Raw genomic sequence first — 20,234 nt, forward strand, 5'->3', positions numbered from 1 at the left:
ATAAATACCGGGTTAATAGTCATGCGGTTCGACCAATAACTCACTGGTTCGACCAATGACCCATTAACCTAGTATCATGACCGGGTCGATCATCGGTCCGGGTTTTAAAACATTGTGTGAAAGACACACTATTAAAAAAACCAGTGTTAATAGTAAAAAATATTTGATTTTTGGAGAAGAAATCATATATAAATCTTCTTTTTTAAAGCCAATCTTAGCACATAAATCCATCATCTACTTGAAATAAAGTTGACCATTATTCTTAATTACATGCATAAAAGTAATTACTTTTATTCACATTTAAGAGAGTGCACACATATCAATCCCAAGTTTTATCATAATCAGCAATTCTCTCTAACATTTTGACTAATTTTAAACCACCAAAACATTTAACCTTTTTTTTTCAAAACTAATATTTTTTATTTTAATTATTATTATTATTATTATTATTATTATAAAATAGTGAATTTGAAAAATTTAAAAACAAAATAAAAAAAAAAGAGGGAAAAATAGTAGAAGTGGGGCTAACTCAAAAATCTCAAATAGTATCTCAAAAAGTTGCAAGGGTATTCACACACTCAGTATGGGTATATATAAGCTTAGATATTGTCCCTTTTTTCCATCTACTTTGGTGTGCTGTGCTGTCATGTGTCTTTCACACAGTGAAACAAACACATACACTCACTAAACCAACCTTAAGCTACAACAAATCCAACCAACATCATCAAAATAATCTAATCCAAGCTTCCTGCTTTTCTTAATTTTCTCATCAAAATGGGGATTGTTTCTCAGGATGCCCTTAACCAACTCCAGGCTCTTGTAGATCAAGGTATGCCCTTTTATTATATACCCTTTTTCTCTCTCCTTTTTTTTTTTTGGTTTTATTTTTTAAAAATTCTCTTTTTTTGAATTTTTTTTTTCATTGATTCTAGTTGAGGAGCCACTTCAGAAAACGTTTCAGGTTAGTGCTGTCTTTGAAACCTAGGAGTTATCGAAATTTATGTGACAACATGGTTTATTGTTGTTTTTTATTAGTTTGGTTCTTCAGCATTTGTTTTTGCCTATGTTTTTGGATATTTTGCTCATGGTGATGAAGTTGAATGAGATCTGATTTTGTGAACTTCAATTGTTTTATGTGTATTTGTGTTAGTACTGAAAAATTATAATTGGTGTTTGGTTTTTTTGCTGTTTCTGGAATCAATTTTGTTATGATATGGTTTGGTGAGATCTGGAAATTTCTTGTGAATTGGTTCTGCTGCTTTGGTGAGACTTAGTTGACTTGTGTTACTTGCAGAATGTTCATCAAGGATATGTAATCGAAACATTGATTCGGTTTCTAAAAGCTAGGGAATGGAATGCTTCAAAGGCTCATAAAATGGTTTGTTTTTGCTGAATGTTTTGTTTTGTAAATTGACTGTGATATCTGATTTATTTGTTAATGCACGTACTTTGTTTCAGTTGATTGAGAGTTTGAACTGGAGAGTGTCGAATGAGATTGATAAAATATTAACGGTACGTCTCTATATAGAACAGCTACTTGTATATTATTGTTAAGATATATTTCTTTTGGAAATTCGTATGATATTTTAAAAGTTATATTCTTGTAAGATGTAAATAGATTATTCTGATTGCGATACTTTTTATTAGATTTTACTGCACCGCGTTTATATATTTATTATTTGCTAAATCTTGTTACCATATGTATATCTTTTGTAAATGACAGTGAGTTCTTTACCTTTGATGCTTATATTGTGATTCATTTTCAGAAACCAATAATCCCTCCAGATTTGTACAGAGGTGTGCGCGATTCTCAGCTCATAGGATTGTCAGGGTACTCAAGAGAGGTACTCGTCAAACTTAATATTTTTTCTGTTCATTTTCACCTTGTGCTCAAAAGTGTTTGTTTCACCTTACTTATACCGATGAGTTTGCTCGCTTTTCTCGTTATTTTTCTGCAATTACCCCCGCTGGTTACGTGGTTCCTTCTAACCACGGTGTACTGGATTTGGGAAAATAGCAGACACTAGGAGTTGTGAAAACATGTCTTTTTTGTTTAGGGTGCCAAACCTTTGTTGTGTGTGTGAGCTTGCGTGTGTGTTTGTACATGTCTTGTATTTTAAGTCGTGAAAGTACAAAATCACCTAACTTGGTATTTACTCTATTAATTTTGATTTTCTCCACCATCCTTTTCAGGGTCTTCCTGTCTTCGCAATCGGTGTTGGACTTAGCACATTCGACAAAGCATCCGTAAGTTTCGTTTATTAGAAACTTAATCTTAAACACACTGTTTGCTACTTAACTTAAAGCCTCATGTTTGTGTTCATATATATTCTAATACTTGTTGTGTGTTTATTGATTGATTGCAGGTCCATTATTATGTTCAGTCTCACATTCAAATTAATGAATACCGTGATCGTGTAGTCTTGGTGGGTTATCAATAATTCAAGTCTACCAATAATATATTTCAGTCTCACATGATTTTTCTGTTTCTTTAGCTTCCATTCTTTTGTTTATTTTGACTCGTATATGCTTGTAGCCTTCTGCGTCGAAGAAGCATGAGCGCCCTATTACTACATGTGTAAAGGTTTTAGATATGACCGGACTGAAGCTATCGGCTCTGAATCAGATTAAGGTATTTTTTTAGTTGAATCAAATTAAGGCCGTTTTTGAATATTTTCTGCATCACTGAGTTGTCTTTGGCGTTGTTGCAGCTGTTAACAATAATTTCATCCATTGATGATCTGAACTATCCAGAGAAAACAAATACGTATTACATCGTAAACGCTCCGTACATATTTTCAGGTTGTTGGAAGGTAAGAAGATAATATTCATTATGACTCAGATTTTTTACGATATTTTCTACTTATTATCAGTTTAGGTTGCGCACCTATTGAAACCTCAAGATAATGTTAAACACGCTGTGTTCGTAGGTTGTGAAGCCTCTTTTACAAGAGAGGACTAGAAAAAAAGTGCAAGTCTTACAAGGTTGCGGGCGAGATGAGCTGTTGAAGGTAATCTATTTACTTAGTTTAAATTTTCGATTATTTTCAGACGACTATTTGAGCATATATTATAACACCACATGGGATCCTTATAGTGTCTGAATAGAATAGAGAATTACAAAAAGATGCTTAGTTGGCAATTTGTAATGCAAGACGCGGGACATCGACATATGCTTATTCTTGAAAGTCCTTATTGCATAAAACTTTAGCATATGCTTATTCTTGAAAGTCCTTATTGCATAAAACTTTGTAGAACAATATCTGAAATGCCTTAATACATTGTTCTTTGTTCAATTTAATTAACTTTACTTTTGTTACGTAGATCATGGATTACGCGTCTCTACCGCATTTCTGTAGAAAAGAAGGCTCGGGATCGTCGAAACATTCAGGAAGTGGGAGTGAAAATTGTTATTCGTTGGATCACCCCTTCCATCAAGAACTCTACAACTACATCAAGGAACAATCAAGAATGGAAGCTAGGGGACCGATCAAGCAGGGATCTTTTCATGTAGAATTTCCTGAACCTGTGGCCGAGGAAGAAGCGAATATTGCCAAGACTATAGAGTCAGAGTTACACAAGTTTGAGAACAACCATGAGAATGCTGATTGATGATGATGGTTAACAATTTATGAGTTAAATATCAACCGACGGTGTCGTTTCAAATTCGGTTTTTTGTTGTTGTCAGTCCTATACATGTTGTTAATCATTTGAACCAAACCAGTGTAGTAGTACAGAAGGTTCCTAATCATTTATCAGGATTATGTAATAGTAGTAGTTAGCTTCATATTGTTAGGGGATAGTTGAAATAAAACTTACAAGAACTTTGCAATGTGTCATAATGCTAGGTATAAATTAATGTAAAATATGTTATTTACTATATGTGGTTTCTTTTAAGTTCAACTATAGTTCAATCTTTTTGCATTTTCACCTCCCAACATCTCCTCCCCACATTTAAAAAAAAAACACTAATTGTTTTTGGTAATGTATGAAGTTATATTGTGGTTTATGAATAGTTTTTGTACGGCTTTCAAACTAGAGTTTTTATATAAATGTGTTTTATTTATACAAATTTATCTTATATTAAAATGGTTGGTTATATGATTTATATATTTATTTAATACTATAAATGTATCCATATTTTGAAATTTAACTTAATAATAGAAAAAAATATATCTAGACAGATATGGACTAAATTTATCAATCTTCTGCTGGCCAATTCTAAACCTTGATGTACATAGATGATTTTAATGTACTTGTTGGTTCTCATGAAAATTTTGGTAGATGTTCTTCAAACAAATTTTGCAATGATGAGTTTTTTAGTCGAACCAATCAAAATGAACTTATGCATCTTGAAACTACTTGAAACTATTATATTTGAACTAATATGAGGAAATGTGGTGTTTACTCTTCTGTTAAACTTGCAGAGTTATTTGTAATCAAAATTAATTAAATAAGTGAAACACAGTCAATTGCTTCACTTCGATCAAGAATCACGCAAACAATTACTCTATTCTTCACTATTGTGACAAATGTAAGTTTGATTCGGCTAGGTCATTTAATTTTCTAAAGGTTTGGACTAGTTGCAGACAATTGATTGCTAATAATTGGAATACTGGTGTGGTTAGTTCCCTATGTTTGTTTCATATGCTAAATTGAGTTATCTTAAACCTATTCTTAAGAAATGGAACATAAATACATTTGACAATATCCATCTTAAAGCCACTCAGGCTACTATTGAAGTTAACATGATACAAGGTTTAATTAATGATGATCTTGGGTTGGAGGAAAGAATTCCCAACTTCTGTTAGACAAGGTAAGGAATAAGTGGTTTAACGATGGAGATATGGATACAAAGTTTTTTCACAACACAACTAAATTGAGATATGCTAGTAACAAAATTATTAGATTGAGGCATATCAATTTTTTTTTTTTTTAGGAAAAAATTAAATTAGATAATCATGTATTAATTTATACAAAAATTTGTTTAATTCAGAAAACAATTGCAGTTATAGTGATCTGGTGGAGAGAACTATCCCATAACTTATAACTCACGCGGATAATGAATATCTCACTAGAATGCTTCAGTCTTAAAAAATTAAGAATACATTGCACAATATGGATGATAATTCTGCTATAGAATTTATTGGTTTTGTGAGACTATTTTCAAGTTTTTTGAACAAGGTTAGATCTTTCCTAATCTCAATTTATTCAGTGTGACTTTGATGCTTAAGCAACATAGAGCATATTTTATTAAGCAGTGTAGACCTCTTGCACTTGTAAATTTTCAATTTAAAATCATCACAAAGATCATTTCATACTAGTTTTCCACCTTAGCTCTTAATATTGTTTCAGAATACCAAAGAGGTCTCTTTAGGGGCAGACGTATTTATGAGGATATTAGGATTACTTCAGAAGCCATTAATTTGTTGGACATGAAATTTTTTGGAGGTAGTATGACTTTGAAGTTAGAAATCAAAAAACCCTTTGATACTTTGATTGACGTTATCTTATTAAAGTTCTTGTTCAACTTGACTTTGATCATAAATTTTGTGATTGCAATCTTACCATTCTCTACTAAGGCAAAATATCAATCATGATAAATGGAAAAAATGCATGATTTTTTTCTTGCTCTAAAGGAATGAGGCAGGGATATTCTTTGTCTCCTTTGCTCTTCTACATTGATGAAGAAACACATAATAGACAATTATCTATGTTGGTGGATCAAGATAACGTGACATGTATATGAGTTGGTAAGACAACGATTCTTAGTCACATTTTTTTTGCAGTTGACTTTATGATAGTATGCAAGTATACTAGGAAAAATACTTCAGTCATTAATCATTTCCTACAATAATATGGTTAGAATCCTGGCCAACGCATCCATCCAACTAAGTGTAAGCTTTGTGGAGGAACTAGTTCTAGGTCTAGGTCGAGGCACATTGCATATATGCTTGGATTCCCTATGGACAAACACCATTTAATTATCTTGGAGTTTATATATTTAAAGAAAAGCCAAGAACTTATCATCTTCATATCATAACATATAGACTAATGGCCAAGCTAGCTACTTGGAAAAGCCACCTTCTTTCTGTGATGGGTAGGGTTCAATTAGTCTAGTCAATCATACAAGACATGCTTTTGTATAGTCTTAGGATTGATGATTGGCCAATCAATCTTTTTAACAAGATGAATTTTTGCATCATAAATTTTATGTGGATATGAAACATAGACAATAGAAAGTTGATTACTATATTGTAGAAGATTATTTGTCCACCTTAGTCTAAGAGATATTAAGACAATAAACAAAGTTGTTTGTTTATCTCTTTGTTGTAAGTTTTTTACTACCAATAATAAATGGTCTAATATGCTTATTAATAGAAAAAAACTAATCATGCATCATGTTTCTTCTTCAATATGGCCTAAAATTAAACATTCGTTTTTCTTTCTGAGTAATAATATGAGTTGTAGAATATTACTGTTACTCTATGGACTTACATGAGTAATAATATGAGATGTAGAATATTACTGTTATCCTATTGGTGGATATACTTATTGAGTAATAACATGTTTACCTTGTTGATGAGTAATATCGAATATGTATAATAATTTTCTTACCCTGTTGGTGGACTTACATGTGTAATAACATGTATTACTACGTTGATGGGTATTGTTGAGAAAATATATATTAATAAATTATCCTCTTGATGAGTATTGTTAAGCCAATAACAGGTCACCACTGTAATTTCTCACCTGAACTACTCACCACAACAATATAAGGAGATTTAACAACTTTACTATCGATATTTTCATCAAAATCTTTCTTTCTACGAATATTTTATATTTCACGAAATTTAGATTCTTTATCAATTTTAAAAGCAATTTTTTTAGCAAAAATGAAAGCAGTTTCAAAACCATCTAAATTTTACAAAATGTATGTTGGGGTCTATAGCAAGGGTTTTATTGGCCTAAGAATTGAGACAGAAGATTAATTTGCATGACTTTTTAAAATATACATTATTGGGATTAGGATGCTACATCGAACGTTATGTGACATTTTACCTATACATGTTCTCCAGAAGACTGACCAGGGAGCCTTGAAACGTTAGAATGTCACCCGAATCGAGTCAAAGTCTCTCAAAAACATCCTAGAACATACGTCTTCTGAGCTTCCAGGGTCAATCAACACTCGTTTTTCGTTCTTATTATTGTACTTCACCATAATGAACATCAAATCGTTGTTATAAGGGAGGATGTCAACAACATACTTGCCGCAAAAGGTGATTTCGAACTGTGACTCCTTCAAATTTACCTCAGAGTTGGCAGAGTTGCAGGAATGATGCTCACGGTCAAAACCTGTCTGGCATACAATTTGGGTTCCTTACTGGTGGCCTGATAAACTCGCCCCAGTACAATACTAAAATAAAATTTCATAGAAATAGGAACATGCTAGAAAATCTTTTAGTATTCATTATTTTATTTACAGAGTAGATCAAACATGTAATTCACTTAATAATGTTCTCTTAATAGTATAATACAAGTAGATTTTTTGTGTTTAGTATTGAAAAGTTTAAATCTATACATAGAACAACATCTATATTTCTTCTTTGGACTGTGGAATAACTTGTCTGCTTAAGGTCTCAGAAACCGTTGACAACTTGAGCCTAGACATTTTGCACAATATCTTCTGGATGATGGAAACATTGAAAAATCTTCAACTTGAACTGGTAGAGTTGGTGACAAAAAGTGTTTCTTGTATTGCAAGCAACCTACCATTTCCCATAGAATGACAAGAAATCCAATGCTACAACCAATGCTCTTTTGCGAAGGATACACTTTATCTATTATGAGCTTGAAATGCTTTAAGTTCTAGCTCGGCAGTGAGATCGGTCTCGAATGATCCGAATCAGATATCCCTTTTTGTTCTTCATTTCGCTTTTTCTTTAATTCGCCTTCAACCGCAAGTTTTGCTGAATCCGCCATCTCTGCATTCCTCAAAGCCAAATCTGTTGCTGCTTTTATTTCTTCAATTGCTTTAAGATTAGCTTCGACTTTTTTCTCAACTTCGCTTCTTCTCGTGTGGATCGCTTCAACCTGAGCCATTGCAGTTGTTTCCGTCCTCTCAATCAAATCCTCTGATTCCTTAATCTTGCCGCTCAACGCAGCAAATTCCTCAACTGTCAATATGATCTTACCACTCAAATCCGAAACCGAGACTCTACTTTGTGAGTCAGATAACAGCTTCATTTCCTCAACAGCTCTTTTCTCTTCTGCTTTTGCTTCTTCAGCCTGTTTCACTAAAAGCTCTAGCTTCCCTTCTATTTCCTTAGACAAAGCTTTGGATTTCTCAATCTCTTGTGTCAGTTCCTGAGTTTTTATCCTCATCTCTTCTTCTTCTTTTCTTGCATTCTCCGTCTCGAACGATAACTGCTTGATTTTCAATTCCGTCTCGTGACAATGTCGCTCGGTCGATCCATCGCTCTCAAGAGAATCTTCTTCTTCTTTGCTACTTTGTAGTGAACCGGTTAGGTTCGCGGCAAGTGCTTCTGATGCCTGTTCTTTCTCCTTAACTTCATCTTGTTCTTTCTTCACTTGTTCTAATTCTGTCTTGAGGGAATCCACTATGTTTCTCAGTGAAGATTCTTCATCAGAAATTTCCTGCAATGTCTTTGTAGCTTCTTTGATTTCCAAAGTTATTACCTCAACAGAATCCATCTCAGAATCATGAAACTCTTTCATTTTCTCTTGAAGAACTTGAATCTCATCGCTCGTCTCCACGAGTTTCGCCTCGAGGCTATGCATTTCGTCAGGATCGTACTCATTCTTTATTTCCATCAGTTTCTTTTCGATTTCTTCCTTCGAAGCTTTGTAAGACTTTAACTTCTCTTCTTTCTCCCCAATCACTTTTACCTGTTCTTCCTGTGCTTGCACTGTTGCTAGCTTGAACTGCTCAGTTGATGCTTTCATGGTTGCAATTTCCTTTGACAGTTCATTGATCTTCTCCGAGTTCAATTTCGCCGAACGCTGCGCTTCACCTGCTGTCTGAAACGCGGCCAACTTCGCCTCCAAGGCGGCATCAAAATCTTGTCTGATCTTGTTGAGTTCTTGCTTGGAAGCATCAAGTTCTTTGACAGTTGTAGTGTACTCTTTTCTTGCATGATCTAGTTCTTGTTTCCAAGCTTCGTATCCTATCGCTTTTTGCGATAACGCCTTTTCGAGTTCCTTGGCCTGATTCCTTACAACCTCGCTTTCTTCAATTGCGGATTGTTTTGATTCTCTCACACTGTTGAGCTTCTTTGTCAATTCTTGAAGTGTCACATTGGCCTTATCGAGCTCGGAAAGCGCTTTGGTTTTCGTATTCTCAGCGCTTTCGAGCTGTTTCTTTATCTTGTTCAATTCTCTTTGAGCCAGCATAAGCTGAGTTTCCTTTTCTAATACATTCTGTCAATCACACAAATAATCACATTGTTATAAAAATGATAAAGTTTCTTAATCGCGCTTAATCGCTAAATCATGCAAACTTGAAAAACTTCTCATGTTGTGCTTGTATCTTATATTAAGACCATGTTTGGATAAACAACTGAATTAAACATTTACAATTTAAGCGCTTTTCGTGCAAATGCTTATGCATAAACTATTTCTATAAGGTTTTAAAAAATGTCTGCAACTGCAATTCTGACCGCGACATCAAAAATCTGACCGCGACATCTTAGTTTTTGATGTCTATATGACTATCATCAATCTCAATATTTAAGATTGCACGCGATATCAAAATCGCGATTCCTAATACAAAAACGAGAAATTTATATATACGATGTGTACCTCTGAAGACTTTCTTTTGATAGAATTACGTTTGTCCTTGTTGACACAAACTTCACCAAACAAGCTAACAGCAGCTTTGACAGATTGAAATGGCGCCCTTGTGTCGATCTCCCTCTCTCCTATCGGAGAACCTGAATCCTTCGGAGAAGTTTCTCGGTTTCGGAAACTCATTATATATATTTTTTCTTACTTTCAAAAGGTATATCTGCAAGATAAATAGCAATGAACATTGTTAACATGAATCTTGTAACATAATATTCTGTAACTGCATAACATAACATGTTACGTATGATTAAATAAAACATATGCTTACCTTAATGTATGTTTGATGCTACAAGAAAGTTCTTTTGATGAGGTAGATGATTTGAAGAATTTTTTTTGCAAAGGTGTTGGAATTCAAAAGAACCAAGATGAAGAGTTTGATTCTTTTTAATTTGAACTTTTATTTACCCTTTTGAGACCGTTGAAAAACAAAGAAAACAGCCTAAAATATGGTTGGTTAAATTTGATTTGGTGTATAATATAATAGAAAATATGCTATTTGTAGGTTGAGAAGTGTATAGATTTTTGTGGTGGTTTTGACAATAAATTCCAACCTCACAGTTTGTAAATAAAAATAAAACTTTTTCATATCTGTATTTGGAAACTGTATAATGTAAGATTCCGTAGTACATATAACTTGACAAGATTTCTAGAACAAATTTAAAAGAGGGTTAGTTAATATGGTTTTTTGTATGTCATGAAATCATGTTTTGAAACCGTATAACAATTTATATTGTCAAATTAAAATCCGACGGTTCATATTCAAATTTTAGTATATAGAGTTAATTTTACAGACAAAAATACCGATATTGTTAGGTTGAACGCAATACCAGAGTTCGAACACTAGCTCTTACGATTCTGAACGTTAGTTTCTAGTAATTATTATCGTTTCGTCGAAAATACAAAATTTCATTATTAAATGGTGACAACTCTCCATATTAGGATTCTAAAAATGGGATGTGGCCTAATTTTGAGTGAACCTTCTAGATCTAGATACATGATTATGATTAAGACAATTGTGTTCAATAAGGTTTAGGTTTGATCATGTCATCTTAACAACTACTCATTTAATGATATAAACTTATAACCACCTAAGAGGTCTTTTTCTTAACATAGCATCACTTTTAAACCCAAGTATTATGAAAAAGAGAGGTCTAAAGCTCCAAGGTGAGGTTGTGCTTTCCAAGTACCAATACTACATGCTTTTTTTTTTCCTTTGTAAAGGGAACGGGTTATCTGTCTTTGTTTATATATGGTAAGAAGTGTGTATCAAGATAAACATTTAGCAAAAGTAATATAACGACACATTTTCTATAACACATTCCAACAGAGTCTCTATTACTAATTGCATACTCTCAATTTTTTTTCTCAATCACTACAGTTTTATTTTTAATATGTATAACAAAATATTTAAGATTTATTTAATCTCCCTCTATTTTATGTGTATTTAAAAAAAATAGTAAACAAACGAATATAAATAATTGAAAATAATCTTGTCAAATAAATAAGCGGTTAGTTGGAAGGACCACGGTTTAATCCCCCGCAACTGCGATCGGGAGGGGGTTGGAACCACTTGATGCTGGAACTAATCCCTGAACAAGACTATACCGGTGCTGATAAATAAAAAAAAGTGGTGGAACAAGAGAGTGTTTGGTTGAAGTTGAGGATAAAAGAAAATATGTTTGCTCAAAAAATGAAAGTTAAATGGCTTAATAACGGTGATTGTAATAGTAGCTACTTCCATAAGGCGCTGATGGAGAGTAGAAGATATAATCATATTGGCCCAATTTCTCCTTCTTGTTCTCTTCTTGAGTCGGTTGTGAATGTTAAGGAGGAGGTGTGGAGGTATTATTCTAACAAGTTTGTAGAATCGGAGAGAGAGAGAGAGAGAGGAGAGAGAGAGAGAGAGAGGAGAGAGAGAGAGAGAGAGAGAGAGAGAGAGAGAGAGAGAGAGAGAGAGAGAGAGAGGAGAGAGAGAGAGAGAGAGAGAGAGAGAGAGAGAGAGAGAGAGAGAGAGAGAGAGAGAGAGAGAGAGAGAGAGAGAGAATGGTTTTTGGACGGGATCACTTTCAATAGTATTAGTAAGGAGGAGAGTTTGGTTCTTGAGAATCCCTTTCAAGAGGAGGAGATAAAAGAGGTGGTTTGGGGTTGTGGGAGTTCGAAGGGTAAGAGAAAGATTCATCGGGTGATTTGGAAGAAGGTGTGTCTTCCCCGTGAGAAATGGGGGCTAGGTATAAAAACATTTCGGATTTTAACTTAGCTCTTCTTAATAAATGGAGGTGGAGAATTTCGCAAGACTTCGATTGTCTTTGGTATGATTTGTTGAAAGCTCGTTACGGTGGACATTTCTATGAAGATTTATAGCAATGGGTCTAGTGGTAAAGTCCCTTTTTTCTTATTCATCTTGGTGGAAGGACATCCTCAAGATCGGTTCCCTTTCTCATAGGAATCCTATTGTGGCTTATAGTAAGTTTGTGATTGGGAATGGCTTTAATATTCCTTTTTGAGAATCTCGTTGTTGGAAGAGTCTAGTTTGAGGGAGGAGTTCCCGAAAATATTTTTTCTTTCTGGTTTGAAAACAAGTTTCGGCAGCAAGGATGGGGGTTGGAGAAATGGCGAGTGGTGTTGGGGGGGATTTTGGTTTTAATGCTTTAACATTGTCTTTGATGAATCGGTTGAGACTCGCTTCTCTCAAAGCGTTATTAGGAGATGTTGTAGTGGGGGGTCCGACTATGACAAGGTGGTTTCGTTCGTGGACCCGAGTGGTGTTTTTCAGTCTAGCTTTCGAATTTCTTTTGGCCCTCGTAATAAGTACGATGACATGTTGGACAAGGTTTGGAAGTTGGAGGTTCCTTTCAAGATCAAGGCTTTTGGTTGGAGACTTTTTGTTAATAGACTTCCTACGGAGGATCTTTTGAAGATAAGAGGTATTGCCTTTCCTTTAAACTCTTTAAAGTGTGCTCTTTGCGGTATATATTTTGAGGATATGGACCACTCTTTTTTCAATTGCAAAGTAGTGAAGATTATATAGAAAGATATAGCTTTATGGATTAGTAAACCAGTTGGTATAGAGGAGTGCCTATCAAATTTTATGGATTGGTTGTTGCTTTGCAAAAGAAAGAAGGTTGGGGAGGGAAAATTGGGAGTTGTTTGGCTTGCAACTTCGTGGTCTATTTGGCTTTTGCGCAACGGGATTTGTTTCAGAATGATGGTTAGAATGTTGATAATACGGTTTGGAATATAAATTTTTTGGTTTGGAAGTGGTTGTTAATAGGAGATATTACTAATCCCAATTCTAGTTTTTACGAGTTTAACAAAGATCCTTTGTTATTTTATCGTAATCCGAATTGGTTAGTAATCTCTTTCTTTTTGTCGAGTTTTGTCTCGTTCAGTTGTGTAAATAGGTTGGAGAACCCTTTGTTCTCTCGTTAATATAATCTTGTTTACACACCAAAAAATTGGAGAACTTAACTTATTGAACCAATGGTGTTGATCTTCGTCACAGTAACGTGGGATAGACTTGAATGGTTAACACCCCAACGCTAAAGTTAATTCAAGATTAAATATGAGTATAGTGAAAAGTTGAGATCACAGAATATACCTTGCGTTTCATGTGAACTAGTTTTATACCTTGGATGAAGTAGTGGAATCGATTTGAGATGTATTGAGCCTTGGTTATTTGGGCCAATGGCCAACCCATAACAGTTTCCCCCCAAGGATTCGCCGGGCACTGAGTGAGTCGGAGAGCCTTAAGTGATTTGGTCGGCATCCAGGATGTGTTCCGATGCGAGCTGGAACTGAAATGTTTGATATCATTTGTGGAAGTAGTGGGGAACCTGCACATTAAATGCAGTTCCATCATCAAAAATTTATGTATCCTTCTTCTAACATGTGTGTTTACACGACAGGTTAGAGCATGGAGAGGTTTATAGTGCACTCGAGTTTGAGTGTATCCCGAAGTGAAAATCTAGTTGTTGATCTTGTGACTTCTTTCTCTAGTTGATTTGAATCATCTTCATTTCTTCTTCTCAAAAAATATTGTTGCGGAAATAGGGGAATCCCTTAATTCTTGTTTTCCTCTGCTCGCTCAAGATCACACGGGTCCTGAAGTGGTCTATATATTTGATGATTCTGACTAAGAAAGGGTACTTGGGAATTTTCTAGAGGACGAAGCTTCTTCATCAGACTTGTAAGAATTCCTTTTATTCAATGTTGGCGGGGAGGTGAGTCGCACTGAGGTCCATATGTCTCCTCTTGTCCTAACTGAGGAGGAAATACAAGTCAATAGTCAGAGGAGATAATGTGCTAAAAGTTTTGTCTAGCTTAGTATGAGGACCAATAATTGTGAACCCAACGACATTGAAGTGAAAGTTTACTTGGATTATTGAAATCGGTTAGACGTAGATAGGTGTTTGTTTGGTGAATATCTTAAAGTCACATTTCCTCCTAAGACGATTAGTCTTTAACATGATTTAGGCTCTAATGCCACTTGTTGGACAAGTGACTTCAAGATCAAGAGGAGAAGTGATTGTTGTATTTAAAATTCGTAATTGATTTGGCAGTTTTCTTAATCACACTTTATATTGTGTTAGAAATTTCTATAGGATAGAGTAAATAGCATCGAAAATAAAAAATAGTAAAATAAATAGAAGAAATTATAGAAGATAAGTGTTAGATAGATTACACCATAGATTTATTCAGGTTCGATCGAACTTTTGCCTAATCCTGTTCCCAAGATATCTTCTTGAGATTTTGACTATAAACTTTGAGCTTTTACAGGTTACGCCACAAACCTTAATACAATCTAATCTTGAAATTTAATAGGTTTATCCCTAACCAAAGTTAGCTTTTACCTCAGGCTAAACAAATGAACCTTTTAGAGATTTTCAGTCTTATCTCAATAACTAAAATAGAACTTTTTCCAACAAAGTTCCAGAAACCAAAACAAAAAATTTTCTGGCTGGTTTATCTCACGAACCAAACTTAATTTCTCAAGAGTATTGCACTCTCAAAGATTAAAACAACAACACGACCACTTACAACAACTTTCCCACAAGTAAAATTTCACTCAAAAGCCCCAAAACAACTTAAGTGAAGAAAAAATATTTTTAGAGAGAAAATAGAGGGATAAATTTCAAAAAAACTTAAAGCTTTGGAAAGTGGCATAAAATGAAGAGGATGCAAGCCTCTTTGATATAGAAGATTAAAAAATCAAAAAAGAAAATGATCCATAGGCAGAACGAATGAGCTAATCGATTGGCTTAATGCCCTAATCGTTGCAGTTTATTAAGATGTTGTCATAATCGTTTGATTAAACATTTAGTCCTTCTCTATTCAATTGGATTAATGCTCCAATCTATTGGTTGGTTTCAAAAAAGTTATCCCAATAAATTAGATTGAGTCCCCAATCGATTGTCTAGATCAAAAATCCTTCTAAATGATAATGGAAAGTTTCTTAATCACTTGGCTCGGTCTTGAAAATATTTTTAAGATATAAAAAGGTTAGAAAAATATTTTTAAGTGTGTGTGTGTGTGTGTGTGTGTGAATGTGTGAGTTTCCTTAGAATTTAGGAGCTACTTCCTTACTTTTACAAAACTCTGGTTTTTTAGACAGACAAACCTCACAACCTGGCATTTCACGCTTCCTCTCTATCATAACTTCGAGGACTTCAAGATTCTTTACTAGATTCCTCTAAAACATAAAAACATAAATCTTGAGCCTCATTTGATGAGACTTGAGATGTTTTCCAGTTGGGTTCACCCTCATCAGGGAGTTGAAAGTTGTTGCCACTGACTTCGACTACAATTGTCGTCATAAAAACTTCAGAAATGATATTTTGTGGGTTTATCAACATTATATCTGCAAGCACATAGACCCGCAAATAGACTTCTGAATATGGGATTATGTACTCACATAACACCAACTATATTTTAGTTAGATATTATGATGCTCATTGGGAAGGTAATGTTGAAGATAGAAAGAACACATATGGCCAATGTTTCTTTTTGGGAAACAAACTCCTTTTATGGTTTAGTAAAAATCATAATTTTGTCTCATTATCTACCATTGAAGTTGAATACATTGATACTGGAAGCATTTGCACTCAACTGTTGTGGATGAAGTAGAGGCTGAAAGAGTACAATGTCAAGAAAGATGTTATTACATTATATTGCGACAACATGAGTTTCATCAATATTTATAAAAATTCAATTTAGTATAGTCGTACCAAACACATCAAAATTCTCCACCACTTTATTAGAGAACTTGTGGAAGAAAAACTAATCAATATGGGTCATGTGTCAATTGAAAATCAACTAGCTAACATCTTTACTAAAGCTCTAGATGCTGCACAATTTGAAAAATTGAGAAGTGCCCTAGAATTTTGTATAATTGAGAATCTCTAGCGATTAGTGTTGAGATGGCATGAGAATTATTGGACCATATTATTGTCTCTCATATCAATCAATTCCAAGACATGTGTGTTTCTACACCTTACCCCCCAGCATTCCAAATATGATCTTGATTCAAAATTACTTTTCTCTTTAAGTTATGCACTTCAAGATTTTAAATTGCTCTTCTACATTTCCCACTCTCTTTTCATCTTCCTAATATCGTTCATTCATCTTCCTCTCAGAAATCCTGTAACCATGGTAGGCACAAGACAAGGAACAAATACCTCCACCAACGACAAAAAACAACTAACAAGGTCAAGAAATCATCAATGGAGGAGAAGCTTATGATCAACGTGCGTGGAGTGAAAATGAAAGGTGTGGTCCTTGGTGGAAAGGCCTGTTGTCCGTTTGGAGGTCCTCCCACCATAGAACCACTGAAGAATGTTAGGAAGAAAAATGTGAAAAAGGTGGGTGATTACGCTACTAAAGTTCCCTTGACGATGTCTGATCTTACTGGTCAAGGTACAGAAGATGTCACTAAAATCTTGACAGACAATGAGGTTCCAGTACCCAAGTAATCGTTGCAGAACATCCAACAAAAGAAGTTATTGAAATCCCGACCCTTCAAATGATCTTTCTAGAAATTGATAAAGGTAATGTTTCTAAAACCAAATCCTCTGAAAATTTTAGTGAAATTGTGCCTAAGAATATTGTTAGAGTTTTTAAACCTGACATAAAGTCTCAAGATGGTGATTCAGAGAACCTAACTCAAACCCTAGAATCAATGCATGTGTGTGACAAACCCTGGTGAAGATAGCATTGAAAAAATTCTAGGAAAGAAACATGTAGAAGAATTGATTATTGATATTCCTGTGATAGACACCTTTATTGATAACATTATGTCTGACGAAAATGTTGATAGTGAAGACTCAAGTGATGAAGAGGCTATAGTAAGCCAAGACAATATTGTGGAAGATGTTGTCAACATTGGTAAAGACAACCATTAGGATGATGTAGAGAAATTTGTGGAAACTAATATGGATGGGCAAGATGGTAGTGAAAAAACCAGTACAAGATATGTGTCGAAAGAAGCTGAGGAAGCGTCGTAGGAAGAAGAGACTAAGGCAGAAAAATAAGTCCTAATGGAAGAAAAAGTCCAAGAAGAAGTTAATGATGTAACCCAATAACCAGAACTGAGAAATCAAGATTCCAATCAGGATGTTCCAGATAACCAGTGTGACATGTTGGAGATCGAGTCTCTAACTTAGAAGGAGTATGATTAAGTAGCTTCTCATAATTATAAGGAGAATGATGTTGTGAACAATGTGAGTAACAATTTTGATGATGATGACTCTGTCAATTCTGACGAAGCTCGTGTCCCTAAGAACAATGAAGTTCATATTGATTATGCACCTGTTAATGATGTTGTTGTGATTACAAAGTATGTTAAGGAATCAAAAAAGAAGGCAAAGAAAAAGAAAGTTGTTATGATGGCTAAAAAGACTCCTTTCAAGAAGGTTCTTACTCCTACCAAGACAAAGAAGACACCCAAAAAGAAGAAATATTATGGTAAGAAGAAAAAAGATGTATATGCTAGTGAGAAGTCTGGTGGAAAGAAGAAGGCAGTCCCTAAACGGAAAACAACTCCTATTGTGGAGGATATTGAAGATGATGTTGAGAACAATCTAGAATATATAATGGTGTCCCCTCTCAAGAAAAATAAGAAAATAATTGGTAGAAAGAAAATTCCTACAAATCTAAACATGGTATCAATATATAAAACTAAACAAGTATGAGAATATGCACAAAATATACGATATATACATATTTACGAAACTTAAAACGTGAAACCATCGCAATGCGATTAATCTCAAAACCAATCCCCGACAACGGCACCATTTTGTTGAAGCGGTAGAGCGGCAAGCAAAAAGTAATAGGTATTATTTATTACCGGGTGATATAGATTATATCGTATCGTAGTCCACAGAGATTGGTAGAGAAAAACTGCCGTTCAACGTTATCGCGTTCTAAGTTTCATGATTAGGTGCGAAAAGTAAATGGGGGAAAAGTAAATAAAAGCAAATAAACAATCTTAATAGTCTAAGAGAAATAGTTATGGAATTGCATTTCGTTCTACCCGTCGAATACTTAAACCTGAAGATCTTATCGCAACACACTCACAATACGCATCAAAATCACGAGGCATCAATCGAGATGCCACATTAGTGTCCATGTCTGAAACACTGACGAAAGCTCAACCGTACTATTCACATCAGTGATGTATCAACCGACACACAGAACACAGAGGCATTAGACACGATACCCATTACGATTATTAGCCCCAAATCTATTTCTACATTTCAGAAACTAACAGTTATCATTCCTAATCAAGATCCATGATGTTCATTTCTACAACAACACAAATCCGAAGCATTTAAGCAAAAAGATCAAGAACAACAACAATGATGATTTGTAAAGTGAATATATAAACGATCCCAAGATCAACAAATGTACATACAATAAAAGTAGAAATATACATACAAAACCCACCATTGGAATGAAACATAGGGAAGAAAGAAGATGAACCAGAAACCCTCACCGTGTCAAGGCAATCGAGACAAATTCATATCAAATCCACATGATGTAGCACTCAATGGTGTTTTCTAAGCCTCTAAACTATCAAAAATGGATCAGAGCTCTTCCATGGGGAAAGAGGTGATAAAAACCTAAAAAATATAATTTTACAACATATATACAAAATTTGAAAGTCGCATACCGCGCCCACCGCGCTAAGCGGGCTTTCCTTTATTTTTCCTAAACCGCCAGAGCGCGCTTAGCGCCAAAAACCCGTGCTAAGCGCCCAACTTTCTGTCAAACTCGATCAAAAATGCTCCCAGACCGCGCTTAGCCCGCTCAACAGAAAAATGAAATCTTATTTTGGCCATATCTTGAGAACCGTAACTCCGATTTGCGCCCGGTTCGAAGTGTTGGAAAGCTTATTTCATGCTCTATCTAACAATGAATAAACTGCAACCAAATTAATGATTTTTATCATCCTTATTTTGAGCCTTGTCCTTTGATGAATTGGTAAAATCGCGTGCTCACCGCCGTGTCTTCGACACTTTATTCCTCAAAGCTTCGAACACGTATAAATACCTACAAAAAGACAACAAAACTATCAAACGATATATATTTATACGAAAACGTAACAAAACACAAACGATACAAATATACACAAAAACAAGGAGTTATTCAAACGGTATTACAAAAAGTATCGATAATTGCCACTATTTACATACACAAAATAACTACAATTTGACACTTATCAATATTTCATCATAATAATGAGAATATATGTTAATCTTGTCATACTCATTGCAAATAATGGATGGAATGAAGCATGATGGAATCCATTCCATCCAATTTCCCTTCTTTTTTTTATTTCATCCAATTTGAGGTGTATGTGATGGAATGGGATGTTTTAAATAAAATAATCAAACAATAGTGTGATACATGTTTTATTCAACTCTGCTCCATTCCGCTCCGTTATGTTTCATTCCGCTCCCTTTCGTTATTCCGCTCTGTTATGTTTCATTCCGCTCCACTCCGTTATTTTGCTCCGTTATATTTCATTTCGCTCCACTCCGTTACGTTCCATCAATCCAAACATAGCCTAAGTAAATTACACATGCATCAATTGACTAGTTAAGGAATACAAATATAACATACAAACACAAATAGATATTTGAATTTCAACTAACAATCTAAATCTTAGTTTGAAAACATTTGTTCAAACATAATTGTATCCAATGGTTTACATAGTTTTTTTTAATAAGTTGTTTCAAATATCTACTTGAGATCACATTTGAGATCACATTTCAACATCTCTGTCAACTAGTTCCATGTATGGAGAAGTTGAAGATCACGCCAACTGATTCACTTCTATCACAAAAGCCACTAGCAGGTTTGATTCCACG

The 20,234-nt window shown here is 34.5% G+C and overlaps 2 protein-coding genes across 2 annotated transcripts; one reads left to right on the top strand and one right to left on the bottom strand.

The window, feature by feature from the left end:
- The first annotated feature begins 609 nt into the window (after window positions 1-609).
- Window positions 610-3,880, top strand: LOC131599836 (phosphatidylinositol/phosphatidylcholine transfer protein SFH9). The gene is made up of 11 exons (XM_058872091.1): window positions 610-829; window positions 933-961; window positions 1,295-1,378; window positions 1,459-1,512; window positions 1,767-1,844; window positions 2,194-2,247; window positions 2,367-2,426; window positions 2,537-2,632; window positions 2,712-2,813; window positions 2,931-3,011; window positions 3,325-3,880. The coding sequence occupies exons 1-11, from the start codon at window positions 775-777 to the stop codon at window positions 3,610-3,612; spliced, it is 981 nt and encodes a 326-aa protein (XP_058728074.1). The 5' UTR covers window positions 610-774; the 3' UTR covers window positions 3,613-3,880.
- Window positions 3,881-7,428: 3,548 nt separating this feature from the next.
- On the bottom strand, window positions 7,429-10,352 carry LOC131599837 (WEB family protein At1g12150-like). The gene is made up of 3 exons (XM_058872092.1): window positions 10,136-10,352; window positions 9,823-10,027; window positions 7,429-9,441 (listed from the first exon to the last, which is right to left on the bottom strand). The coding sequence occupies exons 2-3, from the start codon at window positions 9,991-9,993 to the stop codon at window positions 7,870-7,872; spliced, it is 1,743 nt and encodes a 580-aa protein (XP_058728075.1). The 5' UTR covers window positions 9,994-10,027; window positions 10,136-10,352; the 3' UTR covers window positions 7,429-7,869.
- Between the last annotated feature and the right edge of the window lie 9,882 nt (window positions 10,353-20,234).

This window comes from Vicia villosa, linkage group LG4, assembly GCF_029867415.1.
Source record: "Vicia villosa cultivar HV-30 ecotype Madison, WI linkage group LG4, Vvil1.0, whole genome shotgun sequence".
NCBI classification, from domain to species: Eukaryota; Viridiplantae; Streptophyta; class Magnoliopsida; order Fabales; family Fabaceae; genus Vicia; species Vicia villosa.